General features: G+C 45.8%; 1 protein-coding gene across 3 annotated transcripts in view; it reads left to right on the top strand.

The window, feature by feature from the left end:
* The window catches only part of TLN2 (talin 2), a 461407-nt gene that overhangs the window by 416047 nt on the left and 21761 nt on the right, over positions 1–23599 (top strand). For all 3 annotated transcript variants that reach the window (XM_030931227.1, XM_010374223.2, XM_030931226.1), the window contains 6 exons: positions 689–872; positions 3775–3900; positions 4060–4176; positions 8999–9184; positions 13357–13464; positions 23293–23398. In XM_030931227.1, the coding sequence (XP_030787087.1) occupies positions 689–872; positions 3775–3900; positions 4060–4176; positions 8999–9184; positions 13357–13464; positions 23293–23398 (827 nt within the window). The remainder of the gene's footprint in view (positions 1–688; positions 873–3774; positions 3901–4059; positions 4177–8998; positions 9185–13356; positions 13465–23292; positions 23399–23599) is intronic.

Below are 23599 nucleotides of genomic sequence, written 5' to 3'. Positions count from 1 at the left end.
TCCAGCCTGCTACAGCAAAGGACAGCTTTTAGACCTGCCACATTCTGAGCCAGAAAGCTGTTCCTCGAACTGCTGGCCAACCCCAGCAGGATTGGGAATGGCGGGGGCAGGCCTATTTCGCTTAAACCCTGTTTTGGGAAACCCTGTGTGCTGAGCTTGCCGTGAGCCTCTCTGTCTGCTGCTAGGGACCCCTGAAACCTCACCACGTGTCCAACACCTTTCTTCCCCTCTGCAATCCAAGGGCTGGGCTAGGGAGGCGGTTCCCAGAGCTCTGCTGTCCCTTCCCAAGCCCAGCCTCTGATCCTGAACAAGGTGCCCCAGCCCACATGTCCTCACAGTCACTGAGACTATGATGTATTTTAAGGGACAGTAGGAACCACAGAAAAGAAGCTGACCTTTCATTGAACTGTAGGGCTTGGGAACGGATCCGGGGTGGTGGGCCTGACTTTCACTGAAGTTTTCCTGTCAGTCGGCTATGTGAATGAATACTGGCTGACTTTCTTCTTCTCCCCCCAGTTTTGCATTTGTGAAAGATGAGAGTCCCTTGGTAAGGGGAGGTGTAACACAGCTTCTCTTCTTCAAAGCCCTTTAACAAAAGCCCCATGTGAGGGATTTCTTTTCTTCTTGAAGTAATCAAGCTTTGCCCTCTGTCTCTCCCCCTCTCCCCTGCCCCTCCTGGCTCTCTCAGGGAGAACATTCTCAAGACAGCCAAGGCCTTGGTGGAAGACACGAAACTACTCGTGTCAGGAGCTGCGTCCACTCCTGACAAGCTGGCCCAGGCGGCCCAGTCCTCAGCAGCCACCATCACCCAGCTCGCAGAAGTGGTCAAGCTGGGGGCAGCCAGCCTGGGCTCCGATGACCCCGAGACCCAGGTACCAGCAGGGCCTGGGGAGTGCGTCCTCCTGGTCTTCCCATGAATGCTGCACGCTACGCCTCAGAAGCGGCCTAAGGCAGAACAGGAACTTTTGAAGTAGACAATGTGTGTGCGAGTATGTCTGGTTTGAGGAACCGGTAGGAGGCAGTCATCCAAGCGAGAGAGTGGCACAGACTGTGGTGGTGGCCATGGGGATGGAGACAAGCTGAGGGATTTGAGGAGAGTCTAGAAGGAAGGCTTGGCCTGGCCTGGGGAAGGCTGGAGCACGGCATGCCTGAGGGAGGGGGAGGAGTGAAAGGCGGCTCCTTGTGCCCTGAAGGGAGAGCTGGTGTGGGCAGGGAGGTGGAGGTGATGGAAGTGCTGGAGCCACACGCAGGTAGAACTAGTGAGTGCGTTTGAGCCTGCCCAGGCACAGGGCTGTGGGTTCAGGGACTGTTGCCATAGAGATAGCGACTGCAACCACATGAGAGGAAAAGCCAGGGTGGTCAGGGCAGAGCCCGGAGGAATCCAGCATTTCAGACCACGTTACCGTGCAAGTGGCGCAGGAGACTGAGAAGCAGCAGCAGCTGCGGGGAGGAAAGCCGCAGACATCGTGTTGCCAGGATGGAGTGTTTCAACCCATCAGAGATAGTGAGAGTCAAGAAAGAGGGAAGTCTGGGAAGGTTATTGGCCCGTTCCAGTAACCACTGAGTGCCATCGAGGACGTTGGTGTCCCCAGCTGCTTGTGTGGAGTGGTGGCGCAGCAGCCAGACAGGGGTGGGGAAATGAACACAGCACCTGTAGATGGCCCAGGTGAGAACTTTGGTTCTCAAGGAAGAGAGAGAACTGGTAGGCTAGGGAAGGACGCTGTGCTTCTGTGACCTCTGTTTCTGATATTTGGCAATTTCATTGAGATCACCTGCATGTTCCTTGGTCCCCTTCCCAAACCATTGCTCCTCAAGGACAGTCACCACAGTTTGCTCATCTTTGAAACCTGCACACCCAGCACAGCTCCTGGCACATAGTGGCTACTGGCTACTGAACAAGTATGTGTTCACCTATTGTTGAACTAACAGCCAACAAAAGTCATTAATAAATGGATGATGCCTGTTCCCAGAGCGCAAAACTTGAAAAGCAAAACAAAACAAAACAAAAAACTCTGTTCTCTCTATTCCCAGAACCATGAAATGCCAAGCACTTCAGTTTTCACTCCTTAAACCATTCTCAGTAAACTAGTCTGTCTGGACAAACCTGGTTAGAAACCCCCTGCCATTCAGTGCCGCCAGGAGATGCAGTGATTATGCTGCTTCACTTGAGGCCACCGCCTCGTTCCCTCACGGCAAAACCCTTCCCTCCCTGACACCCATGAGTGGAGCAGAGCTCCGAGAGGAAACATTCCTTATGCTACCATTTCATCCTTTCTGTTGGATTTCTGATAACATCAGAATTCAGACTGGCTGCCTTTTGGAATTCTAAGCGTTCACAAAAACCTCCGCTACAGGTGGCGGGCGCCTGTAGTCCCAGCTACTGGGGAGGCTGAGCAGGAGAATCGCTTGAACCCAGGAGGCAGAGGTTGCAGTGAGCCGAGATCACGCCACTGCACCCTTAATACGTTTTCACATCGGAGATCCCAGTTTATCTTCAAAACAATTTAATGAGGTAGATGGGGCTAGCACACTCATTTCACTGTGGATGAGGAGCCGGAGCCACACACACAGGCATGGCATAGTGTGGAGGTTAAGACCGTGCCCCCATGCTCACCAGACTCTGAATCCCAAGTCTGCCACTCCTAGACTCTGGGAGTGTGGACAGAAGGATTGTGGTTCCCACTTGAAAAGGTGGTGGCAAGGAGTAAATGAGATAATGTGTGTAGAGTGCTTGGCTCAGCGCCTGAACACTGCCCTCAGTAAAGGGAAAATGCTTTTATTATTATAGAAATAGGAGTTACTGGAGCTACTGGATTGGGAACACTTCATTGCAATGCCCAATATTGTGTAATTCCCATCTAGACCTGGTACTTTTCACTCTAAATCCAGCACTTTGAAAAGATGATCTGTGGTCTCTGTGAAATTAGAAAAGCAAACACAGATAATGCATCACATCCAGGTTTATGTGGGAACATACCTGCATCTTCATTCCACAAGTATTTACTGAGTACCTGCTGGGTGCTCGTCCCTGTTACAAGCGTGAAACAAAGCAGAAGTCCAGGCTAAGCCTCCTGGAGCTTTCATTCAAGTTGAGGGAGAAGACGGATGACTTATAAGTGAATAAATGATAAAATAATTCCACCTACTGATAAGTGCTGTAAATAAAACGGCAACCTGACAGTTTCAGCAATTGTGGGAATGGGCCCTTAGCTGAGGGATCGGAAAAGCCTCTGAGGACATGACATTTGAGCTGAGGCCCAAGTGATGGAAAGAGCTGAGGCCCTGAACAGGAATGAGTCAAGATTTCCCATGGAGAAGACAGGCCGACCTGTGTGCCTACAGCAGAGCACCCTCATAGCCAGAGAGTTGGGCAGGGCTGCTGTGGGGCCTTGAGGGCCGGGGTCAGCTGGGGATTTTTACTCAGTGTTCAGGGTGCCAGTTAGGAGTGAGTGGTGTTGCCTCTCTGGTGTCCTTCATGCTGTCAGAGGCAGCTCATCTGCCAGGTTGCTGTCTAGGAGGTTTTACATAAGCTGCACGTTTACACCTGACTTCTCCATTCTGGCTCGGCTTCAGCCTGCCCTGGGCAGCTTTTCAAAGTCCTGAGACCTGTATCAGAATCGCCAAGGGTCGCTTCCCAGGAGGTCTGCCATGCTGCAGACTTTAGACTGTCTTTCTCTCGTTCTCTGTGCCCTGGCCTGCTCTCAGGCTGCATGCCTTGGTGAAGCCCGCAGCTGACATCTTGCCTGCTCACCTGGGCTCGGTGCTCTCTTTCAGGTGGTTTTGATCAACGCCATCAAAGATGTAGCCAAGGCCCTTTCCGATCTCATCAGTGCTACCAAGGGAGCTGCCAGCAAGCCAGCAGACGACCCTTCCATGTACCAGCTCAAGGGGGCCGCCAAGGTAGAGTGGGGCACTGGCTGGGGACGAACACCTGAGTTCTCTTGTCACTTAAAGGAAAGAGAGGTGTCCTTGCTCATAGCATGCGATCCAGAAGTAAAAGGAGTAGGGGCTGAACCTGAGACACTGCACTATCTGAGTTCATTCTTTCTTCCTGTGCAGGTGATGGTGACTAATGTCACCTCCCTCCTCAAGACTGTAAAGGCGGTGGAGGATGAGGCCACCCGGGGCACCAGGGCGCTTGAGGCCACAATTGAATGCATAAAGCAGGAGCTTACGGTAAGGAGTCAGCAGTTACCTCCCTTGGGTACCAAAGTCCCACAGCTGACCCAAGTCAGGGCTCATTTGAGGTTTTTTACCAATGAGGTTTTACCTAAAACACCTGAACTGAGAATGCCCCTTCACCTGCCTGCTGGTAGTTTTATATAATTGAGACCCCATGTGTCACTGAGTTTGGCTGGGATTGATGTGTCATTGTAATCAAGGAGTTAATTGAAATGTATCACTTAGGACTATTCAGGTTTAGTTCCACTAAAACTATAGCACAAAATCAAAGCATTGTCAACAATTCCTGGAGAAAGGGAAAGTCAGTATGACTGAGCTTACCTGGAGCATTAACCCTGTGAACAGCGCACAGCCTCTCTTGATGCACATTGCTCTTGGTACCCGCACACATGCAGAATTGGAAGTCTGCCGTTTGCTATTGGAAAAGCCTGGAAGCCTTTACCTGAGACACTTCCCTTGAAAATCCAGCTTCCTTCCATTGGAGTCATCTGACCTAAGAGAAATTGACCTTGTTCTTTTCTGACTTGTTCCAGCATTGCAGAGTTAAGGACGTTCTGGAGTCACTGCAATGTGGATGATACCTGCTGTTCTTATGATCCCACAATGGTTGTGGATTGACTCATTCTAATCCCCACACACAGAAATATGCCGAAAATGAGTAGCTTCAAACAGATTTCTGTTTGATAGGAGGTCTGATCACAGATTCAACTTTTTGGGGGAAGAGGGATACCTGCCTTTGCTGCCAATTGTTCTGCACCTTTAAAGGGTCACCTGCAAAGGCAACCCTAGAGCACTAGAAACAATAGTAGAGCAGTTCCGCGGGGTTTGGGTGACAACCTTGGGTTTTCTTGTCATATCATTAATGAATCTAGCCTTGATGGATGTTGCGCTCAGTGCATGCTTTAAAGGAGAAACTAAAAAATACAGGAGTAACTGAAAAATGTGGTGCCATAAGTACCACTGTCTGGCACTCGCCTGGCTGCACAGGTTGAGTGTTTGCTACCAAAATCCAGACACAGCTCCTTTTTTGTTTTTTGTTTATTTTTAATTTTTGTGGGTACAGAGTAGGTGTTTATACTTAGGAGTTACATGAGATATTTTGATAACAGGCATGCAATGCATAATAATCACATCAGGATAATTGGGGTATCTATCACCTCAGGCATTTATCCTTTGTGTTACAATCCAGTTATACTCTTTTAGTTATTTTTAAATGTACAATTAAATTATTTATTGCTGTAGTTACTCTCTGTGCTATCAAATACTAGGTCTTATTCATTCTTTCTATTTTTTGTACCCATTATCTCTCCCCACTTTCCCACCCGCAACCTCCCACCTCCCTACTACCCTTCTCAGCCTCTGGCAACCATCCTTCTACCCTCTATCTCCATGTGTTCAATTATTTTAATTTTTGCTGTCACAAATAAGTGAGAACATGCAAAGTGTGTCTTTCTGTGCCTGGCTTATTTCAGTTAACATAATGACCTCCAGTTCCATCCATGTTGTTGCAAATGACAGGATCTCATTTTTTTTTTTCCTATGGCTGAATAGTACCCCATTGTGTATGTGTACCACAGTAGCCAAGATTTGGAAGCAGCCTAAGTGTCCATCAACTGATGAATGGATACACATATACAGTGCTACACACACACACACACATATATAATATTGAAGAGATATCTGCACTCCCATGTTTATTGCAGTTTACTTCATATATATAATCTTCGCTTTTGTGAATAGTGCTGCATAAACATGGGAGTGCAGACTTTTCTTCAATAAACTGATTTCCTTTCTTTTGGGTAGGATAGCTGGATCATAAAGTAGCTCTAATTTTAGTTTTTTGAGGAATCTCCAAACTCTTCTCCATAGTCGTTGTACTAATTTACATTCCCACACACGGTGTACAAGGGTTCCCTTTTCTCCACATCCTTGCCAGCATTTGTTATTGCCTGCCTTTTCGATATAAGTCATTTTAACTGGGGTGAAATGATATCACATTGTAGTTTGATTTGCATTTCTCTGATGATGAATGATGTTGAGCACCCTTTCATCTGCCTGTTTGCCATTTGGATGTCTTCTTTTGAGAAATGTCTATTGAGACCTTTTGCCCATCTTTTGATCAGATTATTAGATTTTTTCCTATAGAATTGTTTGAGCTCCTTACACAGGCTAGTTATTAACCCGTTGTCAGATGGGTAGTTTGCAACTATTTTCTCCCATTCTGTGGGTTGATTGTTTCTTTGCTGTGCAAAAGCTTTTTAACTTGATGTAATCCCATTTGTCTATTTTCATCAGCTATACTATTCTGGAGTAAATGTTTTTTTCCTTCAGCACTTTAAATATGTCATGCCATACTCTCCTGGCCTGTACATCTTCCACTGAGAAGTCTGCTGCTAAGCATATTGGAGTTCCATTGTGTGTTATGTGTTTCTTTTCTCATGATGCTCTTGGGATCCTTTCTTATCCTTGACCTTTGGGAGTTTGATTATTCGACTCCTTGAGGTGGTCTTCCTTGGGTTAAATCTGGTTGGTCTTCTCTAACCTTCTTGTACTTGGATATTGATAGCTTTCTCTAGGTTTGGGAAGTTCTCTTTGCATAAACTTTCTACCCCATCTCTTTTTCTACCTCCTTTTTAAGGCCAATAACTCTTTAAATTTGTCCTTTTGAAGCTATTTTCTAGATCCTGTGGGCATGCTTCATTCTTTTGTATTCTTTTTTGTCTCCTCTGACTATGTTTTCAAATAGCCTGTCTTCAAACTCACTAATTATTTCTTCTGTGTGATCAGTTCTGCCATTAAAAGACTCTTATGCATTCTTCAGTATGTTCATTGCATTTTCAGCTCCAGAATCTCTGCTTGATTCTTTTTAATTATTTCAATTTCTTTGTTAAATGTATCTGACAGGATTCCGATTCCCTCTTTGTGTTATCCTGAATTTGCGTTTTCTCAACACAGCTCTTTTGAATCCTTTGTCTGAAAGGTCACACATCCCCAGGATTAGTCCCTGGTACCTTATTTAGTTGATTCGGTGAGGTTATGTTTTCCTGGATGCTTATGGGTGTTCATTTGTGTCTAGACATTGAAGAGTTAGGTATTTATTATAGTCTTCACAGTCTAGGCTTGTTTGTACCTGTCTTTCTTGGGAAGGCTTTCCAGGTACTCAAAGGGACTTGGATGTTATGATCTAAGCCATATCTGCATTGGGGGTCACGCCAAGCTCAGTAACACTGTAGTTTTTGCAGACTCACAGAGGCACCACCTTGATGGTCTTGGATAAGATCCAGAAGAATTATCTGGATTACTGGATACTTACTTTCTCCCAAACAAATGGAGTCTCTCACTCTGTGCTGAGCCTCCTGAAGCTAGGGATGGGGTGGCACAGGCACCCCTGTGAACACAGCTTCTGACATGCATAGGCAGGCCTAATGGTGGGGATCGAAGAGACTTGAAATTTGGAGCTATTCTGGGAAACTACAGACACATGGGTTATTCTAAGTGTACCGGTGTGATTTAAAATTCACCCAGAGGCCAAGCGTGGCGGTGCATGCCTGTAATCCCAGCACTTTGGGAGGCTGAGGCAGTAGGATTGCTTGAGCCTAGGAGTTTGAGCCCAGCCTGGGCAACATAGGGAAACCATATCTCTACAAAAAATTAAGAAGTTGGGTGGGTGTGGTGGCGTGAACCTGTAGTCCCAGCTACTCAGGAGGCTGAGGTGGAAGAATCACTTTAGCCCAGGAGGTCAAGGCTCCTGTGAGCCGGGCTCACTGAATTTTATGCCGGCTGAATAAAATTCACCCAGATCGTGGGTTTCCATGCAACACGTGTCATGAGGACCACATTAGTGTGAAGGACTCTGCATGTGGCCTTCATTCCACTGTAACATTCAAGGGTGAAGTGGGGATTTGGGATCTTAGACTGCTTAATTGCAGCTGCCCATTTTCAGGGGGCAGTGATGTTTGACAGTGGTTGGCATTCTATGGGATACCGACTGAGCCTGCTCTTCTGCATCAGGGAAGCCTTCCTTGCTGAAACATGGTTGCCTAGGGCTGAAGACAGGGCAGGCCCACCTAGGCTAGGGGCCCTCATGTAGGGACAGATGCACATTCAGCACACATCCAGGGTACCAATTGCTCATGTTAGAGAGGCAGAACAGATGAGCATGAAGCAGAAATGGGATATTGACTTACCATGATGAATTTATTTCAGCCTCTGTAAAGGGGGTGGGTGGGTAGATTGCTAAATAATTCACAGTGTCACCATGGCACACTCGACATGAACACCTCTGCACAATTATGCAGTTATATTTATAAGACAGGCTAAGAATAGAAGGAACTGATGCTTCATTTCCCCCAACCTCACATCCCCTTAGAGAGAGAGAGGTGAGTCCTGAGTGATGTGGCCAGGTCAGTCCTACCCTGAAACCAACACTGGGACTGAGAGTTTATGGAAACTGCCAAAGCACCAGCAGGGATGGGGGAAGAGAACTATGAAGCCATGCAACAACCTTTCACAGGATGGGTAGTGTGTAAATATTGGGTGTCAGTTTCTGCAGACCAACAGGTTAACACTCTACATACGTCTCCCTCACCATATTGTTCCCGTGAATGCTTAGTGTAGGCCAAGAGGTTTGTCCGTGAGAATCTTGAAAACAAGAACCATATTACTGTACTCAGATTTCTAATTTCCTGCCATGTGACAGTTTCTTCCAGTTACTAGCTCAGATTTCAGACACAAGCTACAGCCTGGTTGGAGAAGAATAAATTATTTTTTTCTTTTCCTTTTTGATTTTTTTAATCTCTCTGTTTCTGACTTCCAGTTGTTCCAGTCAAAAGATGTACCTGAAAAGACATCATCACCTGAAGAATCTATAAGGATGACGAAAGGCATCACCATGGCAACAACCAAAGCCGTGGCAGCTGGAAACTCGTGTAGACAGGAGGACGTGATTGCTACTGCCAACCTGAGCCGGAAAGCCGTGTCAGATATGTTGACGGCTTGCAAGGTAAAGGCCTTGGCATTGATTTGGATGCATAGATGATTCTCTGTCATGACTGGGTTGCTTGGTGTAGTCTGAAAAAAGAGAGGGGCTCAGAACCTTAAACTTTGTAATAAAAATGCACACAGGGACAGTTGTGGTGGCTCATGCCTGAAATCCCAACACTTTGGGAGCTGAGACAGGAGGATCGCTTGAGACCAGGAATTTGAGACCAGCCTAGGCAACATAATGAGACCTCATCTCTTAAAAAATTTTTTTTTAAATAACCAAGTGTGGTGGTGTGCACCTGTAGTCCTAGCTACTCAGAAGAGTAGCTATAGCAGGAGGATCACTTGAGCCCAGGAGTTCAAGGCTGCAGTGAGCTATGAGTATGCTGCTCCACTCCAGCCTAGGTGACAGAGCAAAACCCTGTCCCTTTAAAAAAAAAAAAAATGCACGCTGAATATGGCATATGCACCAGCCTGTGGGAAATGACTCTGTAAGGCAGTTTTGTGTTTGAGAGGAAATGGAGTCAGCCCTGCTGGCCCTAATCCTCCCACTTCATTCTAGTTCTTCCTAAATAGGCAGGAGGCCTTTTTGCAGAGTGTGGTGGAGGCCTCTCCGAGGGTGGTGGATAGGAATTGCAGCACTTGGTTCCAGCTCCTCCAAGTGGAAACTGTTCGCTCTTCTGCTGGACCCTTTCTTACCTCCATAGGTCAGCCATTGTGCACTAGGAGAGGTGTTGCCATCCCTGGTGAGGAAGTGAGTTGGAGGAATACAGCAGAACTTGGGGAGCTACTTTTCTCAGTCTGTGCTAGACATCTTGGAAAAATTCCTCTGCTCCTTGGGTAGATAGTTGGAGCAACTGCCCTGAGCCTGTGCTTGGTGAGGGAGCTGTGGAGACCCAGGGCCTGGAACCTTTATTTTTGATCTATTAGGAAAGTGAACTGTAAGAGCCCCCACCCCAGGCCTTCACCCTTCTAGGGACAGCCTTGCCCCCAGGGACTCTAACTTCTGCTCTGCGATCAATTGATGATCCCCTGCCATGGTGAGTGAGGGCGGGCATTGACCCAGAATTAAAGACCTGGTCCTGCAGCGTGGGGTCTGAGGGAACAGAGCCATTCTTTGTGGTAAAGTGAGTTCAGCTGGAGTTGCTGCTGCAAGATCCAACTCTTACATCTTCTTGGTGGCTCCTCAGGAGAGGGAGGTAAAGAAGGGGGCAATGAGGGAATTTGTGTGCAAGGGCCCAACCCTGGGAGACAGTACCACATTTACGGGACCCCTGGGTGTGACGGAGGGTGCAGAGAAGAGGGTGGGCTGGAAGAAACAGGGCTGGAAAGACTCCACTTTCACAAAGGACCCAGGGCTGCTAGATCAGGGAGTTAGGACTCTCTCTCTCTCTTCAGGCTGCAAGTATTGGCCACTTTGATATGCTCGATGGAGTCCACCTACCAGAAGTGATAACTGCCAAAGGGGTTACATCCTCAATCAGAAGTATTTACCTAGCAAGATAAGGCCTGTGTGCATCATGGTGTACACACACGGCACCTCAAAATTTTAGAAGGGCTGTCATGGATATTCTCTCATTTGATCCCATATGAGAAAGGCGAAAGTAATGATTCTATTTGTCACATGATGAAGTGGGCTCAGAGAGAGAAGTGGCATGACCAAGGTCACACAGCTATTTACTCTTAGAACCAGAACTGAAATTGGCTCTCCTGAGTCCTCAGCCACTCTGCTTCTGCTACTCAGGGCCTCCCAGATGTAGTACTCAAGGTCGCTATGGTTGATGCATGACAGACGCTTTTGTCCCCAAGCTACAGACATGAGCAGGGGAAACTGAACAGAAAAAAATAAAAACCATGATTAAATGGTCTTTTTAAAGGGAATGCAGCTCAGAGTTTTAAGTCTCTCCTAACATGTGCTCCCCTGTTTTCCGGGGAGGAGCTCAGGTAAGAACAGCGTGGGTGCTATTTGGCCATCTTCAGCTCCTCTCTGTCATCTTGGCCCCAGGTCACATTATCTGGGCTTTGCAGGACAAGGTAGCAGCCAGAGCGCTGAAGCCTGAACGTCAGCTTCACCCACCAAAATCAGACTCGACAGGAGTCACTGCTGAGCCCTGATGCTCCTGTTAGGATAGGACTGACTTAGCGAACTTACTAACATTTCTGCTTCCCTTGGTCTCCTGTATCCCTCACCCCTTTGCAAAAGGAAATGAGGTCTCTGGCCGAAAGGGAGTGCATGCAATAATGCATAGACAGGAAAACTGGGGTGCTGAGTGGTAGTCAAGACGGAAGCCTTACATGCCAAGCAGAAGGGCCTAGTCGCTATAGTCCAGCTCTGCCTTTTCCCTGGCTACCCTACTCAGCCCACACACGGAGGGGCAGAAAATTACATACTGACTCATCTTAGAATGGAAGGATTACTGCAGTTCCTTAGGCAGAGAGAAAGACTTACCTAAACCCTAAGTTAATTCTCATGCGTATTTCTTTCTGGTCTTACTTTCACGTGCACACGTGTATATTAGATGTAATTTTATATCTACTATTATGATTAATGTTATAAAGCTATTTCTGTGTTGCTGTATTGCTGACTTTTTAATGACTACAAAGTACCTTTAATGAATATTATCTTCCCACTGTTGACAGATATTTAGGCTGTCTACATTTTTAAAAAATCATGAACTTTACTGCAGTAAACTTCTTTGGGCATATATGTTTTTTTCTATGCTTTGGATTATTTCCTTAGGCAAGATTCCCAGAAGTAGAATTAGTGGGTCCAATAGTATAAGAGTTTAATTAGTGCCAGATTATTCTCCCAAAGGGTTCTACCCGGTTACAGAGCCCCCAGCAGTGCACGCAAGCACCTCAGCTCCACCTCACCCACTCCCTGCACAGGGGCTTGCACATAACCTGCTGGAAGTGACTCTGAGTAGCATCTGAGCCTGTGTCTTCCCACAGTGTTGTCTCATCAAACAGACGCGGGGCGTTTTGCCTCTCTGTTCGCGGCACGGGTATGAGGATGAATAACAAGTGATGGTGGGTGGCTGGGAGCATGGCTCTTGGTTCCTGCCTCTGAGCCCATTAGTCCTCAGATGAGGTAAACCTAGCTCATACATAACATGCTGGCCATGAGAATTAGCCCCACTCTGTCCAGGGATTGGGGGTAAGTCAAGGCGGGAGCCCAGGGTATTCCCATCAGCACTCCCGTTCCTAGGAAGAGGGGCTTGAGTGGATAAAACATGGATCCTGGTCTTTGCCCTCATCCTTTACCTTTTGTCCTAATGTGTGATTTGTGTTTGTCCTGATTAGCGATATCTTTGTAGTTTTATGTATTTCTGCAAGCCCCTCAGTTTCTTTCCAGAGGGAAGCTGTAGAAGGAAGGGGTAGGGTTGCTAGGTTTAACAAATAAAAAATAGGGTGTCCCATACTTGCTAAGAAATTTTTTTCATTGATTATCTGAAATTCCAATTTAACTGGGTGCATTTTATCTGGTGACTCTGAATGGGTATCCCTTCAGAAATGATGTAATCATGAATGACTCAAGTTAGCAGGTCATAAGTACAAGAAAAAAGCTCAAGATGCTCTGTTAAGCATGTATGCTGGTTTGTGTATCTCGGCTTTTGTATAATATGAGATGAGTTATGGTGCCTCTAGGGTACTGGGGAGCTCGCTATCTGGAGTTTCCCAGGAGCTAGAGGGCTCGGTCACGGAGGCCTCACTGACTGTAGCATGGTCAGGCCCGGGGTGAGAGCCTGGGCTTCATTAGCCTGTGAGCAGAGAGGGGCTTTCAGGACCCCTTAAGCTGCTAAAGAGAGGCAAGGCTGACCCTAGGTCAGTACGTCTCCAGCTGTAAGCACTGATCATGAATCTTGCTGGATGTTTTTGTGCATGTGGAATTTTTTGCGTTTCAAAAAAATGTGGCGTGGGAAAAGGAGGAACAGAGGTCCAGATTGAGCTGTTTCTATCATCTGGCTGCAGGGCACTAACAAAGTCTACACACAGACTGCATCAGAGGGCCTGCTGTGGGCAGGTGGGAGGTGGCAGAAGGATGTGGAGGAGAGATACCTCTTCTGTCCAGAGAGTCAGGGCAGTTTCTCGAGGTCACCAGGGTTAAGGTCTCCTGCCTCTGAGTCTGGGACTGCCCAATAATGCTGGCTTTTCCCATGTTAAGATTTCAACATTCCTTTGTCTCTCCAGCAAGCATCCTTCCACCCCGATGTCAGTGACGAGGTGAGAACCAGAGCCTTGCGTTTCGGGACGGAGTGCACCCTCGGCTACTTGGACCTCCTGGAGCACGTCTTGGTGGTAAGAAAGCGCATGAGTCAGGGTTGGGGAGTAGCTATATCCCCTCTGCTGCCCTGGCTGATTGGAACTATGCTTTCCTTGGGAGGACCTCTCTCAGAGTCCTGTCCAGTGCCACTGTGAGGCTGGGACTGGATTGAACTGGAATCTCCCCTGGTGCACTGATCCAGCACACTGAGCTAAAAAGTGCAGTCTGGATGAAGTTGCAGTTAGAATTCAGGAAAGCCCAGTTCTCTTGTGCACCTGAAAGGCAGGATTAGCATGTAAAAGAGGAGGGAGCAGAGTAAGTGGGTGGGAGGCCAGTGCCAACCTAAAAAAGTATCACGAGGTCTTGTTAGGAAGCCCCCAGTACATCCTGCAAGGACATAGAAGGCTTCTGACAGAGCCATGCCAGCCTCCGTGGCATGTTAGGGAGGCTGCCATTGCTACAGGTGACCCACCAGCCCTTCACAACTTCCTCCCATCCTCGAATGAATGGCTTAGATCCCATTGAGAATGACTCCCCCAGCCTAGTGTGCCCAGTGTGGAGCTGGGTTAAGAAGGCATGAGCAGAAGACACCAAACAAGGGCGTAGATGGTCATGGCGGGTGGGCTGCCCACGTGGGAGCCTCAGTTTGTGCAGTTCCTAATGAGGCTTGACTCGCTACAGACTCTAAGGACCAAACCACAGAGCACCAAGAAGTATTTACAGTGTGCATCTGTCTCTGTTGAGTTCAGGAACCATGTTGAGAACCATGTAAGGTCTAGGGCAGGCCTCGATAGTCAGGGACACCCCTAGAAGAGAGTTGATGATGTCTTCCCTGCATCACTGCCCTTGCTCTTACCAAACCTAACAAAAGAGATCCAACAGGCCACCTTTAGATACATAATTCACATATCTAGAGGAGGAATGCCAAGCCCTTCATTTGCTGGGCATTCCCAAGTTTTCTCATTCTGTCCTTGTGCAGCTGTGAGGCGTATAGGCCAAAGGAATGATCTGAGACCCAGAAAGCTTGTCCTTTGGTTGAAGTCACCCAGCTATTCAGCAACAAAGCTGGATCCAAATCTCAATTCTTACTATTCCCAGCTCTGTGCATTTCACTGCCTCCTTCTTAGAAATAAATTATCTGCTGATGCTAAACATTTTAGGTCATTTAAGGGATCATTATTTTTATTCTTTATCCAGGTAACTGTGGTCAATTCTGAAGTGCATTTTCTGGGAAAGTAGCCAGTCTGGGGTTACTAACATTGAGCTCGCAAAGTCTGAACCCTTGTGAATAGAGATCAGTGTATCATATGTAGACCAAGGAAAGACATCTTAGCCAGTCAGCATTCACAGGCAAGAGCCTCCAGCTAGACACGTTGGGATGTAGTTAAAGTGTTCAGTCTGTAAGTGTGCCTAGCAGGAAATTCAGGTTAAAGAGAACACCAGCAAGGCTTTCCAAAGACCTCTTTTTCATTATGGAACAATATATTCTGAGTCATATAGAACCTTGTTATAACTAAAAATTGGACAATAGGATGCAATCAGTAGATTTAGAAGCCTCAGGTTCAAATCATGGTTCTGCCACGTAAGTAGCTACATGGCCACTGTCTTGTCTGGGGTGCAGTTTCCTCAGAAGTTAAACAGGCCGTTTATTAAGGATGAAATGAGCATGTCTGGAAACCCAGGGCTTTGTGGCCAAGCTAACATTTGCTGAATGCCTTATTGAAATCTGCCAGGGGCGGTGGCTCACGCCTGAATCCCAGCACTTTGGGAGGCTGAGGCTGGTGGATCACTTGAGGTCAGTAGTTCAAGACTAGCCTGGTCAACATGGTGAAACCCCATCTCTACTAAATATATAAAAATTAGCCAGGCATGGTGGTGGGTGCCTGTAATCCCAGCTACTCGGGAGGCTGAGGCAGGAGAATCACTTGAACCTGGGAGGTAGAGGTTGCACTGAGTCAAGATCACACCACTGCACTCCAGCTTGGGCGACAAAGCAAGACTCCATCTCAAAAAAAAAAAAAAAAAAAAAAAAAAAAAAAAAAAAAAAAAGTCTGTTACTGGGAAGGTGCCATTTCTGGCTAGTGGATGGTACTTGCTGACGTTGGGCTTGCAGTAGCAGTGCCCCCTGCCTCGTAAATGGGACCTCTCCCCCTATGCTCCATTTCTCCTTATTTTTCCTCTCATGCTTTTGCTTTTGTCTTATTCATTTTGGGGGAAGGGAGGAGATACAGGGGCCCTCGTATTTCTATTTCACCACTTCTCCGCAGTTCCATTTCTGATTTGAAGCAGATTTTCTCCAGCACCTGTGCAGCATTGATAATGTACATGATGTCTGTGGGTCCAGGCCCTGCACACATGGGCCTCAGGTTGGCGATCTGTACCTTGGCCCTTGGTGAGTCATTTAACAAGAACCTCACTGTGTGGGGTCTGCCTCCAGCTTTATGTCTGACACATACACAGGCCTGGATGCAAATGGAGTGAAGGTCTCCCCTTTCACTCTCCAGCAAAAATACAGCTTATTTTGGGGAGAGGAATTCTGTCTGCGTAAGGAAGGGCAGGTGCCAGCACTTGTCTTAGGGAGAAGTTTCTCTCAGGGGAAAGGAAAATGGAGGTCTAACAGGGTCACCTCCCTGACCACATGCTGACTCTGAACCCTATCCCAGTATCCGGGAATAAGGTGTTGGATCTGCTCAAGTGTTTCCTTTCTCCTCACTTCCCTCTCCATGCCCACCTTGTTTGGGTGAGCAAAATAAGGACAAGGCTGTCTTATCTATATGGTGTGCATCTGTCTGAGGGGCGGGCAGATGGCTGGCCTCCGCGTGAGCGGGGGACGAGAGGTCCAGGATCTCTAGGAACATTGCAGAAGGTCTAGGAACACACCCAGGCCACACATTCAGAGACTCCTGCTTAGTGGCCACTCAGTCGCTATGTCAGCATCAGCCCTGATGGTAAACGGCAGCTTTTTCTGTAACAGGAAGAAGGTCACTTGCTGCAGGGAGACCCAGCATCACAGGTCATTCAGGACGTTTCATCTCATGGAGGCTGGAGATTGGAAGGAGGGAGAGTGACCACTACTTTCTTTCCCAGGGCCTAGGCAAGAACAGATTGCACTTTGTGGCCAGACGTGCTTCTCTGGTGACCATTGACATTTTAGTTGATTGATTTTCTGTTATGGATTCTTCCTCGTATTTTCTGTAGAATCAGGACTCTTTTTGTTTTTTGTTTTTTGTTTTTTTTTCTTTTGGAGACGGAGTCTCGCTCTGTCGCCCAGGCTGGAGTGCAGTTGCCGGATCTCAGCTCACTGCAAGCTCCACCTCCCGGGTTTACGCCATTCTCCTGCCTCAGCCTCCGGAGTAGCTGGGACTACAGGCGCCTGCCACCTCGCCTGGCTAGTTTTTTGTATTTTTTTAGTAGAGACGGGGTTTCACCGGGTTAGCCAGGATGGTCTTGAGCTCCTGACCTCATGATCCGCCCGTCTCGGCCTCCCAAAGTGCTGGGATTACAGGTGTGAGCCACCAAGAATCAGGACTCTTAAATCTTATATGTTACAAACTTGGGTGGTTGATATATCTGTTAAAAGCCTGCCAGATGAGTTTCTTGTCCTCATTGTATACAATTATTGTCATTGTTTAGTTCGTCACTATGGTAGAAATATCAGTGTCCTAGTTCTCTAAGGCCATTCAGAGGTTTCTGGTAGCTGGTACTAAAATGAAATCACTAATAGAAAGAAAAGCTAAATGATAGTAAAACTATTCCTATAAAAGAAACAGAATCCATCTCATCTTTTGCAATAAGGATTTTCCCCCTTGAGACTGAAAAGATCCAAATATATTTTAAAGATCAAATTGTTCAAAGTTAGCAGCTAAGTATGAGAAGCAATAGAAAGGAAGATTAAAAGTTACCTCCAAAGTTCTCCAGCTTCAAGATTAGGATCATGGTAATGCTATTGACAGAGCAAGACAGAAGAAAGGGAGATTGTATAGATAAAATCTATAAAATTTACAATATGCCTAAGTTTTATTAGGCACACTGTGCATTTGATACATTCTCTAGATGTAAAGATGGCGGAGGAGATATAGTTCTAGTGCTGGCAGTTGAAGGCTTTTATTCATGTATATGGGCTTTTTTTTTTTTTTTTTGAGACGGAGGCTTGCCCTTCTTGCCCAGGCTGGAATGCAATGGCGTGATCTCAGCTCACTGTAACCTCCGCCTGCTGCGTTCAAATGATTCTCCTGCCTCACCCTCCCGAGTAGCTGGGATTACAGGCAAGCGCCACCAGGCCTAGCTAATTTTGTCTTTTTTGTAGAGATGGGGTTTCACCATGTTGGCCAGGCTGGTCTCGAACTCCTAACCTCAGGTGATCTGCCCACCTTGGCTTCCCAAAGTGCTGGGATTATAGGCATGAGCCACTGGGCCTGGCCAATATGGAGTTTTATTAAGAGCATACAGTACAGACATATAGAGTCAAGGCTAGATCTTGAGAAAACGTGAATCAGTAGAAGCCAGGAAAAAGATTGGAGAAATAATGGAAAAAAGAGAACTTCAGAAATAGTCACTGAAAGAAGGGGAATACAGGAAAAAGACTTATCATTTGGGTTTTATGGTTGATGCATTAAGTCATCGTTTATTTTATTGACTTCCTTCCATAGACAACACAAAAGAAATATAAGCTAAGCACATAATGACCCCTGCCTTCAAGTAGCTCCTAATCCATTTGTAGTCTAGTCAGTCTCACTCAGTGGTCTTGGTTGTTGTTTATAGAATGTTAAAGAGTAAAACAATCAAAGATAAAACTATCAAAAAAAAAAAAAAGAATTCTCGCCCTTGAGGGTGACAAGTGCTGATGGCTCTGACATCCGAGGATGTGAATGAAATAGCATTATGTATGTATTTATTTACTCATTTGTTCATGTTCATGTATTTACTTTTGTTCCTTAAAAAGCGTTATTTTTTTGAAGAGTATTTTCTAATTAAAAAATTTAGGCGGAAAACAAGCCTCCGTTTCTAGGGAATTATCATAAACATATAAAAAATACAAGTTCCTGGTGAAAAATTATAGAAACCCCCACAACAGTATTCGGTCACCTAAATCGTGGTAACATTGGTCACTGTCTTAGGGCTGCTGCCAAAAATAAGTTCCCATTCACACCGTTAGCTTTAACTCCTAGAAATCTGGGTTAAAGTAAGGATAAGAAAGAGGAGTATTGTTTTACACTGAGAGGCCTGCAAGCCACAAGACTGACAAGCCAGTGCTGTGTGAACACCCAACAAGAAATGAGGAAAAGGAGAATGCCCAAACCTGGGAAGCAGTGTTCATTTTCAGAGGGGATTCTAACGACAACCAGAAAATGAAAGCCAAATTGCCAGTCTAGAAAAGACATCAGAATTTTGTTGAAATTCTTTTTAGGGTAGAAGAAAAGAATGTCTAGTAAAATGTGATTAGTTATTTGCAGGTGATAGATTTAAAAAGCAATTAAAAAACTAGAGATTTTGATTCTCTCTGTCTGTCTCTCTCTCACACACACACGCTCACTCACTCACTCTGCCCTTCACTCTGCCCTTCACTCTGTTCTTTGGTCTCTGCAGAAAGACTGTGTATAATCATATGACCATGGCCTCTCCATTCTGAAAAAGAGTCGACTTAAACCAGACTGTACCCGTAGATCTTAGGGTAGTCTTCCTGAAATGCTTGAAAAATTGATCCCTTGTTTTTAACAATTTAAGGAGAATCGGTGGAGATTCCTGAGAGCTGAAGAAAGGTCAGATAATTGTTCATTTTTTATAAAAAGGGAAAGAGAAAATTCCAGAAATCAAGGTTTAGAGAAAGTGTCCAGCAATCTGCAGAAATAAGTTGAGGTCATTTTCAGGTGGTATGAGGAGAATCGGGGGTCCTCTTCAGTGAGTTGCTTTTCTGAAATCTCGGCACATGAAAATATGCATGAGTTTATGGTGTCCTCGCCTTGTTCGGTTATAATATCTACAGCTAAGGATTCTTAACCTTTTTTGGCTGGTTTGTATATTTTAGTTTTTCTTTGGAAAATGCTTAAATAAATACAGAAACTAATAGCAGCATCTATGTACCCACCATCTATGATTGACTAATTTTGTTAACAGTTTGTCCTATTTGCTTCAGATGCTTATATTTTAAAGAAACATATCAGTAATAAAGTTTGTATCTATTCCCACTCCCATTCTCTCTTTCCCCCTGTTATAGATGCCAGTGACTGTCAAGATTTCAGCGTTCTTCGTCTTTTGTGGGTCATGGGGCCCTTTGAGCTAAAAGCCCTGGGTCCTTTCTTGCCTTCTGCAACCATCATCAAAGAAACATCAGCACAGACACGCAGAATGATCCTCAAACTGTTAAGAGGAGTCACAGACCCACAAAACCTAGTTAGAACCTTTTGGTATTTAGAGACTGCAAATGGAGAACCCCTGCCTGGGGAATCCTTTAGATAATTCAGTTAACTCTCAGCAAACACAGGATCTAATTTGGACAGAGCCATCTCCCCGCTGCCCTGAGAGCTGCTTTATGACGCTTTAGAGATGTCCATTTGAATGATGGTGGCCTCCTGCATTTGCTGTGTGCTGGTTGATCATAGAGGATTTGTATTGCAGGACAAAAAGCAGCTACTTTGCCTCTGCAACTATCACAGTTCAATATTTCTGCAAAACCACAGTTTGAGATCTTTGGCAGGGATAAAATTACCCTCGCTTCCACTGGCAGAGCTTTAATTTGGATCTGTCTATTGTCTGCTATCAGAAATCATGTTGACTTAATGGCAGAATAAAAATAGAACTCCTCTTCTCCTCGTTATCTAAAGCTCAGGTTCTTTATCGGGGCTGTTCCCTGTCTGCGGGCCGTCATGGTGTACGCTGCTCACCAAGGGTGCTCCTTTTAGAAACAAGTCTTTCATCATTCCACTTTGTGGGAATGTTGGTAGAAGTATGTGAACAAACATCCTTCCCTTGTCTTTAGCTTAGGGGAAAATCATTCAATCTTTTACCTTTAATTATGAGTGTCCCTACCATACCTTTAACCCTTAGCTTATTCGTGCTGTGTTGGCCACTTTAGAGAAACCATTTAACAATGCCTGTGGACTGCTTAGCTACTGAGATCCTGAGCCATAACTATTAATAACCTAGTAGTCTTACAGCATATATTGTTTCAGATAAATATGGTACAAGCCTTTTGCAATTGAGTGGTGACAAATGCCACCATCTAAGTCTAGAGCAGTGGTTCACAACTATGGCCACATAGGAGAGTCACCCAGGGGAACTTACAAAAATTCTTATGCCCAGGCCACACACCGGAACAATTCTGTCAGTAGCTCTTTATGTATATATTAATTTATATAATCTCACCACAGCTCTACAAAGAAAGTCTGTTGTGGTCACTTAATAAACTGAGGCTTAGAGAGAGGATAAGTACCTGTACATTGTGTACATTGACATTGACTGCTGAACCTATGCCTAACTAAATTGCCTGCCCACTGACGGTCTTGGAAAGTAAAAGGCATTTATCCCCCTTCCTTCTATTTCTCCATGGCTCTAGTGTTCTTTTGGAACTGGTCTAGGAAGCCGTCATAGTAGGACTTGTCCCAGTAATGTATTGGTCTGCTTTTCATTCATTAATTCATTTGTTCATTCAAAGGTCTGTGCTGAGTTCTTAATATCTGCAGAATTATATATATATATATATGTGTGTGTGTATATATATATATATATATATATATGCCCTAGTGTGAGAGAATGAGAATCACAGAGCAGCTGGAATCATCGTGGAACAGTAGCAAATATGAAAGAAGTGTAAAAGATTATAAGAGGAGGGAGGATGAGGATAGATGCATGTGAAGTAATGCTCAGAGATTATTGACTAATCCATTTGTGCATATGCATAATGTCATCTATACACTGCTGTGTCTAGGGCTGGTCATGGCGTAACCCATATTGACTCCTCTGATCTGTTTTTTTCTAAGCTTTCTCTATAGTCATGGTGCAAAGGGGTTAGTCCTGGGGTCTAAAAACCATCTTTCCAGATTCCTGAGAAACCCTGTGCTACTACCTGGGCAGGGGAAAGGAGTGTGGGACACCAAGAAGGGAATTAACATTTAATGCATGTCTGTTGTGTTCCAAGCATTGTGAGAAATACTCGCCATGTGTTATTCCATTTGATCTTTTTTTTTTTTTTTTTTTTTTTTTTGAGATGGAGTCTCGCTCTGTTGTCCAGGCTGGAGTACAGTGGTGCAATCTCGGCTCACTGCAACCTCTGTCTCCTGGGTTCAAGCAATTCTCCTGCCTCAGCCTCCCGAAGAGCTGGGATTACAGGCATCCGCCACCACACCCAGCTAAGTTTTATATTTTTAGTAGAGACGGAGTTTCACCATGTTGGCCAGGCTGGTCTCGAACTCCTGACCGCAGATGATCCACCCACCTTAGCTTCCCAAAGTACTGGGATTACAGGCATGAGCCACCATGCCCGGCCTCCATTTGATTTTTATGCCAGCCCTGAGACCTAGGCATTATCCCAGCTTTACAGATGAGAAAACAGGTTTAAAACCAGTAATGCATGAAGCCAGGTTTGAACACAAGTTTGTTCATTTCCAAAGCAGATGTTTTGTCCTCTACTCAGAGGCTCCAAAATTGTGCAGAGATAGACAGCAGTTATACTTCTCTCCCGACTGTCTGAACCTTTCTAAATCTGAAGATCACCTTTGGGAAACATGAGAAAGAGATAACAGGAAAGAGCATTGGAAGAATTTCAGCATGAGGAAGGGATAGGATGGTATGCACCGGAATTTAGATCCCTGGTGGAAGATGGGGAAGAGCTGTCATCCTGTGTCATAGTTCCATTCATGGATGAGTTTGAGAAGAAATCAGCTGGGGATGTCTTAAAGGTGTTTAGGATTCTCGGTGCCTTTTTTTAAATCCATAAAAAACAGAAAGCAAAAGACAAGTTTTAAAAACCTTTGAACTAATTCAAAAGAGGGCAAATCCTCAGGGCTTCTCCCAGGGGAGCTTGCAGTCAGAACTCTGGAAATGGATTATTTTCTCAAGAATGATCCTCCTGATCAGTTAGTTGTTGCTCACTAGGGATTTTGTCTCTAGGACTTGAGTGGCACATTTCCTCTGGTCCTTTATTTTTGTACTGATTGGCCCCTAGCCTGGGGCTTTTGCCTTTACTCAGCATGTTCTTTTTTTGTTTTTATTTATTATTTTTTTAAGAGACTGAATCTCTCTCTGTGGCCCAGGCTGGAGTGCAGTGATGCAGCCACTGCTAACTGCAGCCTTGACGTCCTGGGCTCAAGAGATCCTCCCACCTCAGCCTCCTGAGTGGTTGGGACTACAGGTGTGTGCCACCGTGCCCAGCCAATTTTTAATTTTTTTTTTAGAGATGAGGTCTTGCTATGTTGACCAGGCTGGTCTTGAACTCCAGGGCTCAAGCAATCCTCCCACCTCAGCCTCCCAAAGTACTGGGATTACAGGTGTGAGCCACTGTACCCAGCCAGAATGTTCTTAAAGTTTGGGTGATTTTCAGGTGCATGTGTGTGTTTTATGTACAAGTAAAGGATAAATGAAGGTCCAAATAAAAGACAAGTGAGGACTTTGTCTCCTTTGTGATCTTTAGGAGCTATGTCAGAAGGGACCTTAGAGGCGCCACTGGTTCCCAACGTTTTATTTCTCACACGGGGAGACTGAAACCCAGTGAGCCTTAAGCACTTTCCACAAGATTCTGAAGTCATTCGGGACAGAGATGCAACTTAAAACCAGGCTGCCTGACCCCACATCCCCCAGGAGGAATGTGCTTCTTTCTTATCTCAGTGGTTACTAACCCCCCATGCCTCTGACTTGTTCTTCACCTGTAGATTCTTCAGAAACCAACCCCAGAACTCAAGCAGCAGCTGGCCGCTTTCTCCAAGCGCGTGGCCGGTGCTGTGACGGAGCTCATCCAGGCGGCGGAAGCCATGAAAGGTAGGCTGGAGTCTCATGTCTTGGTGGAGGGCAGCCCTTCCAGGCAGTGCTAGTACAGCAGACTGCGCAGAGGAAAAGCACAGTCTGCACAGGCCTTTAGCTAGCAAGTGCAGCTGGGAATAGAGTGAGGACTTTCTGCAAGCAAATGGGTTTCTAGTTAGCTTGAAAAAGTAACATCCTGCCTGAAGCAAGTCTTTTCTC

The sequence above is a fragment of the Rhinopithecus roxellana genome, chromosome 5, assembly GCF_007565055.1.
Source record: "Rhinopithecus roxellana isolate Shanxi Qingling chromosome 5, ASM756505v1, whole genome shotgun sequence".
Lineage (NCBI taxonomy): Eukaryota > Metazoa > Chordata > Mammalia > Primates > Cercopithecidae > Rhinopithecus > Rhinopithecus roxellana.
This window is presented reverse-complemented; position numbering and strand designations above follow the sequence as displayed.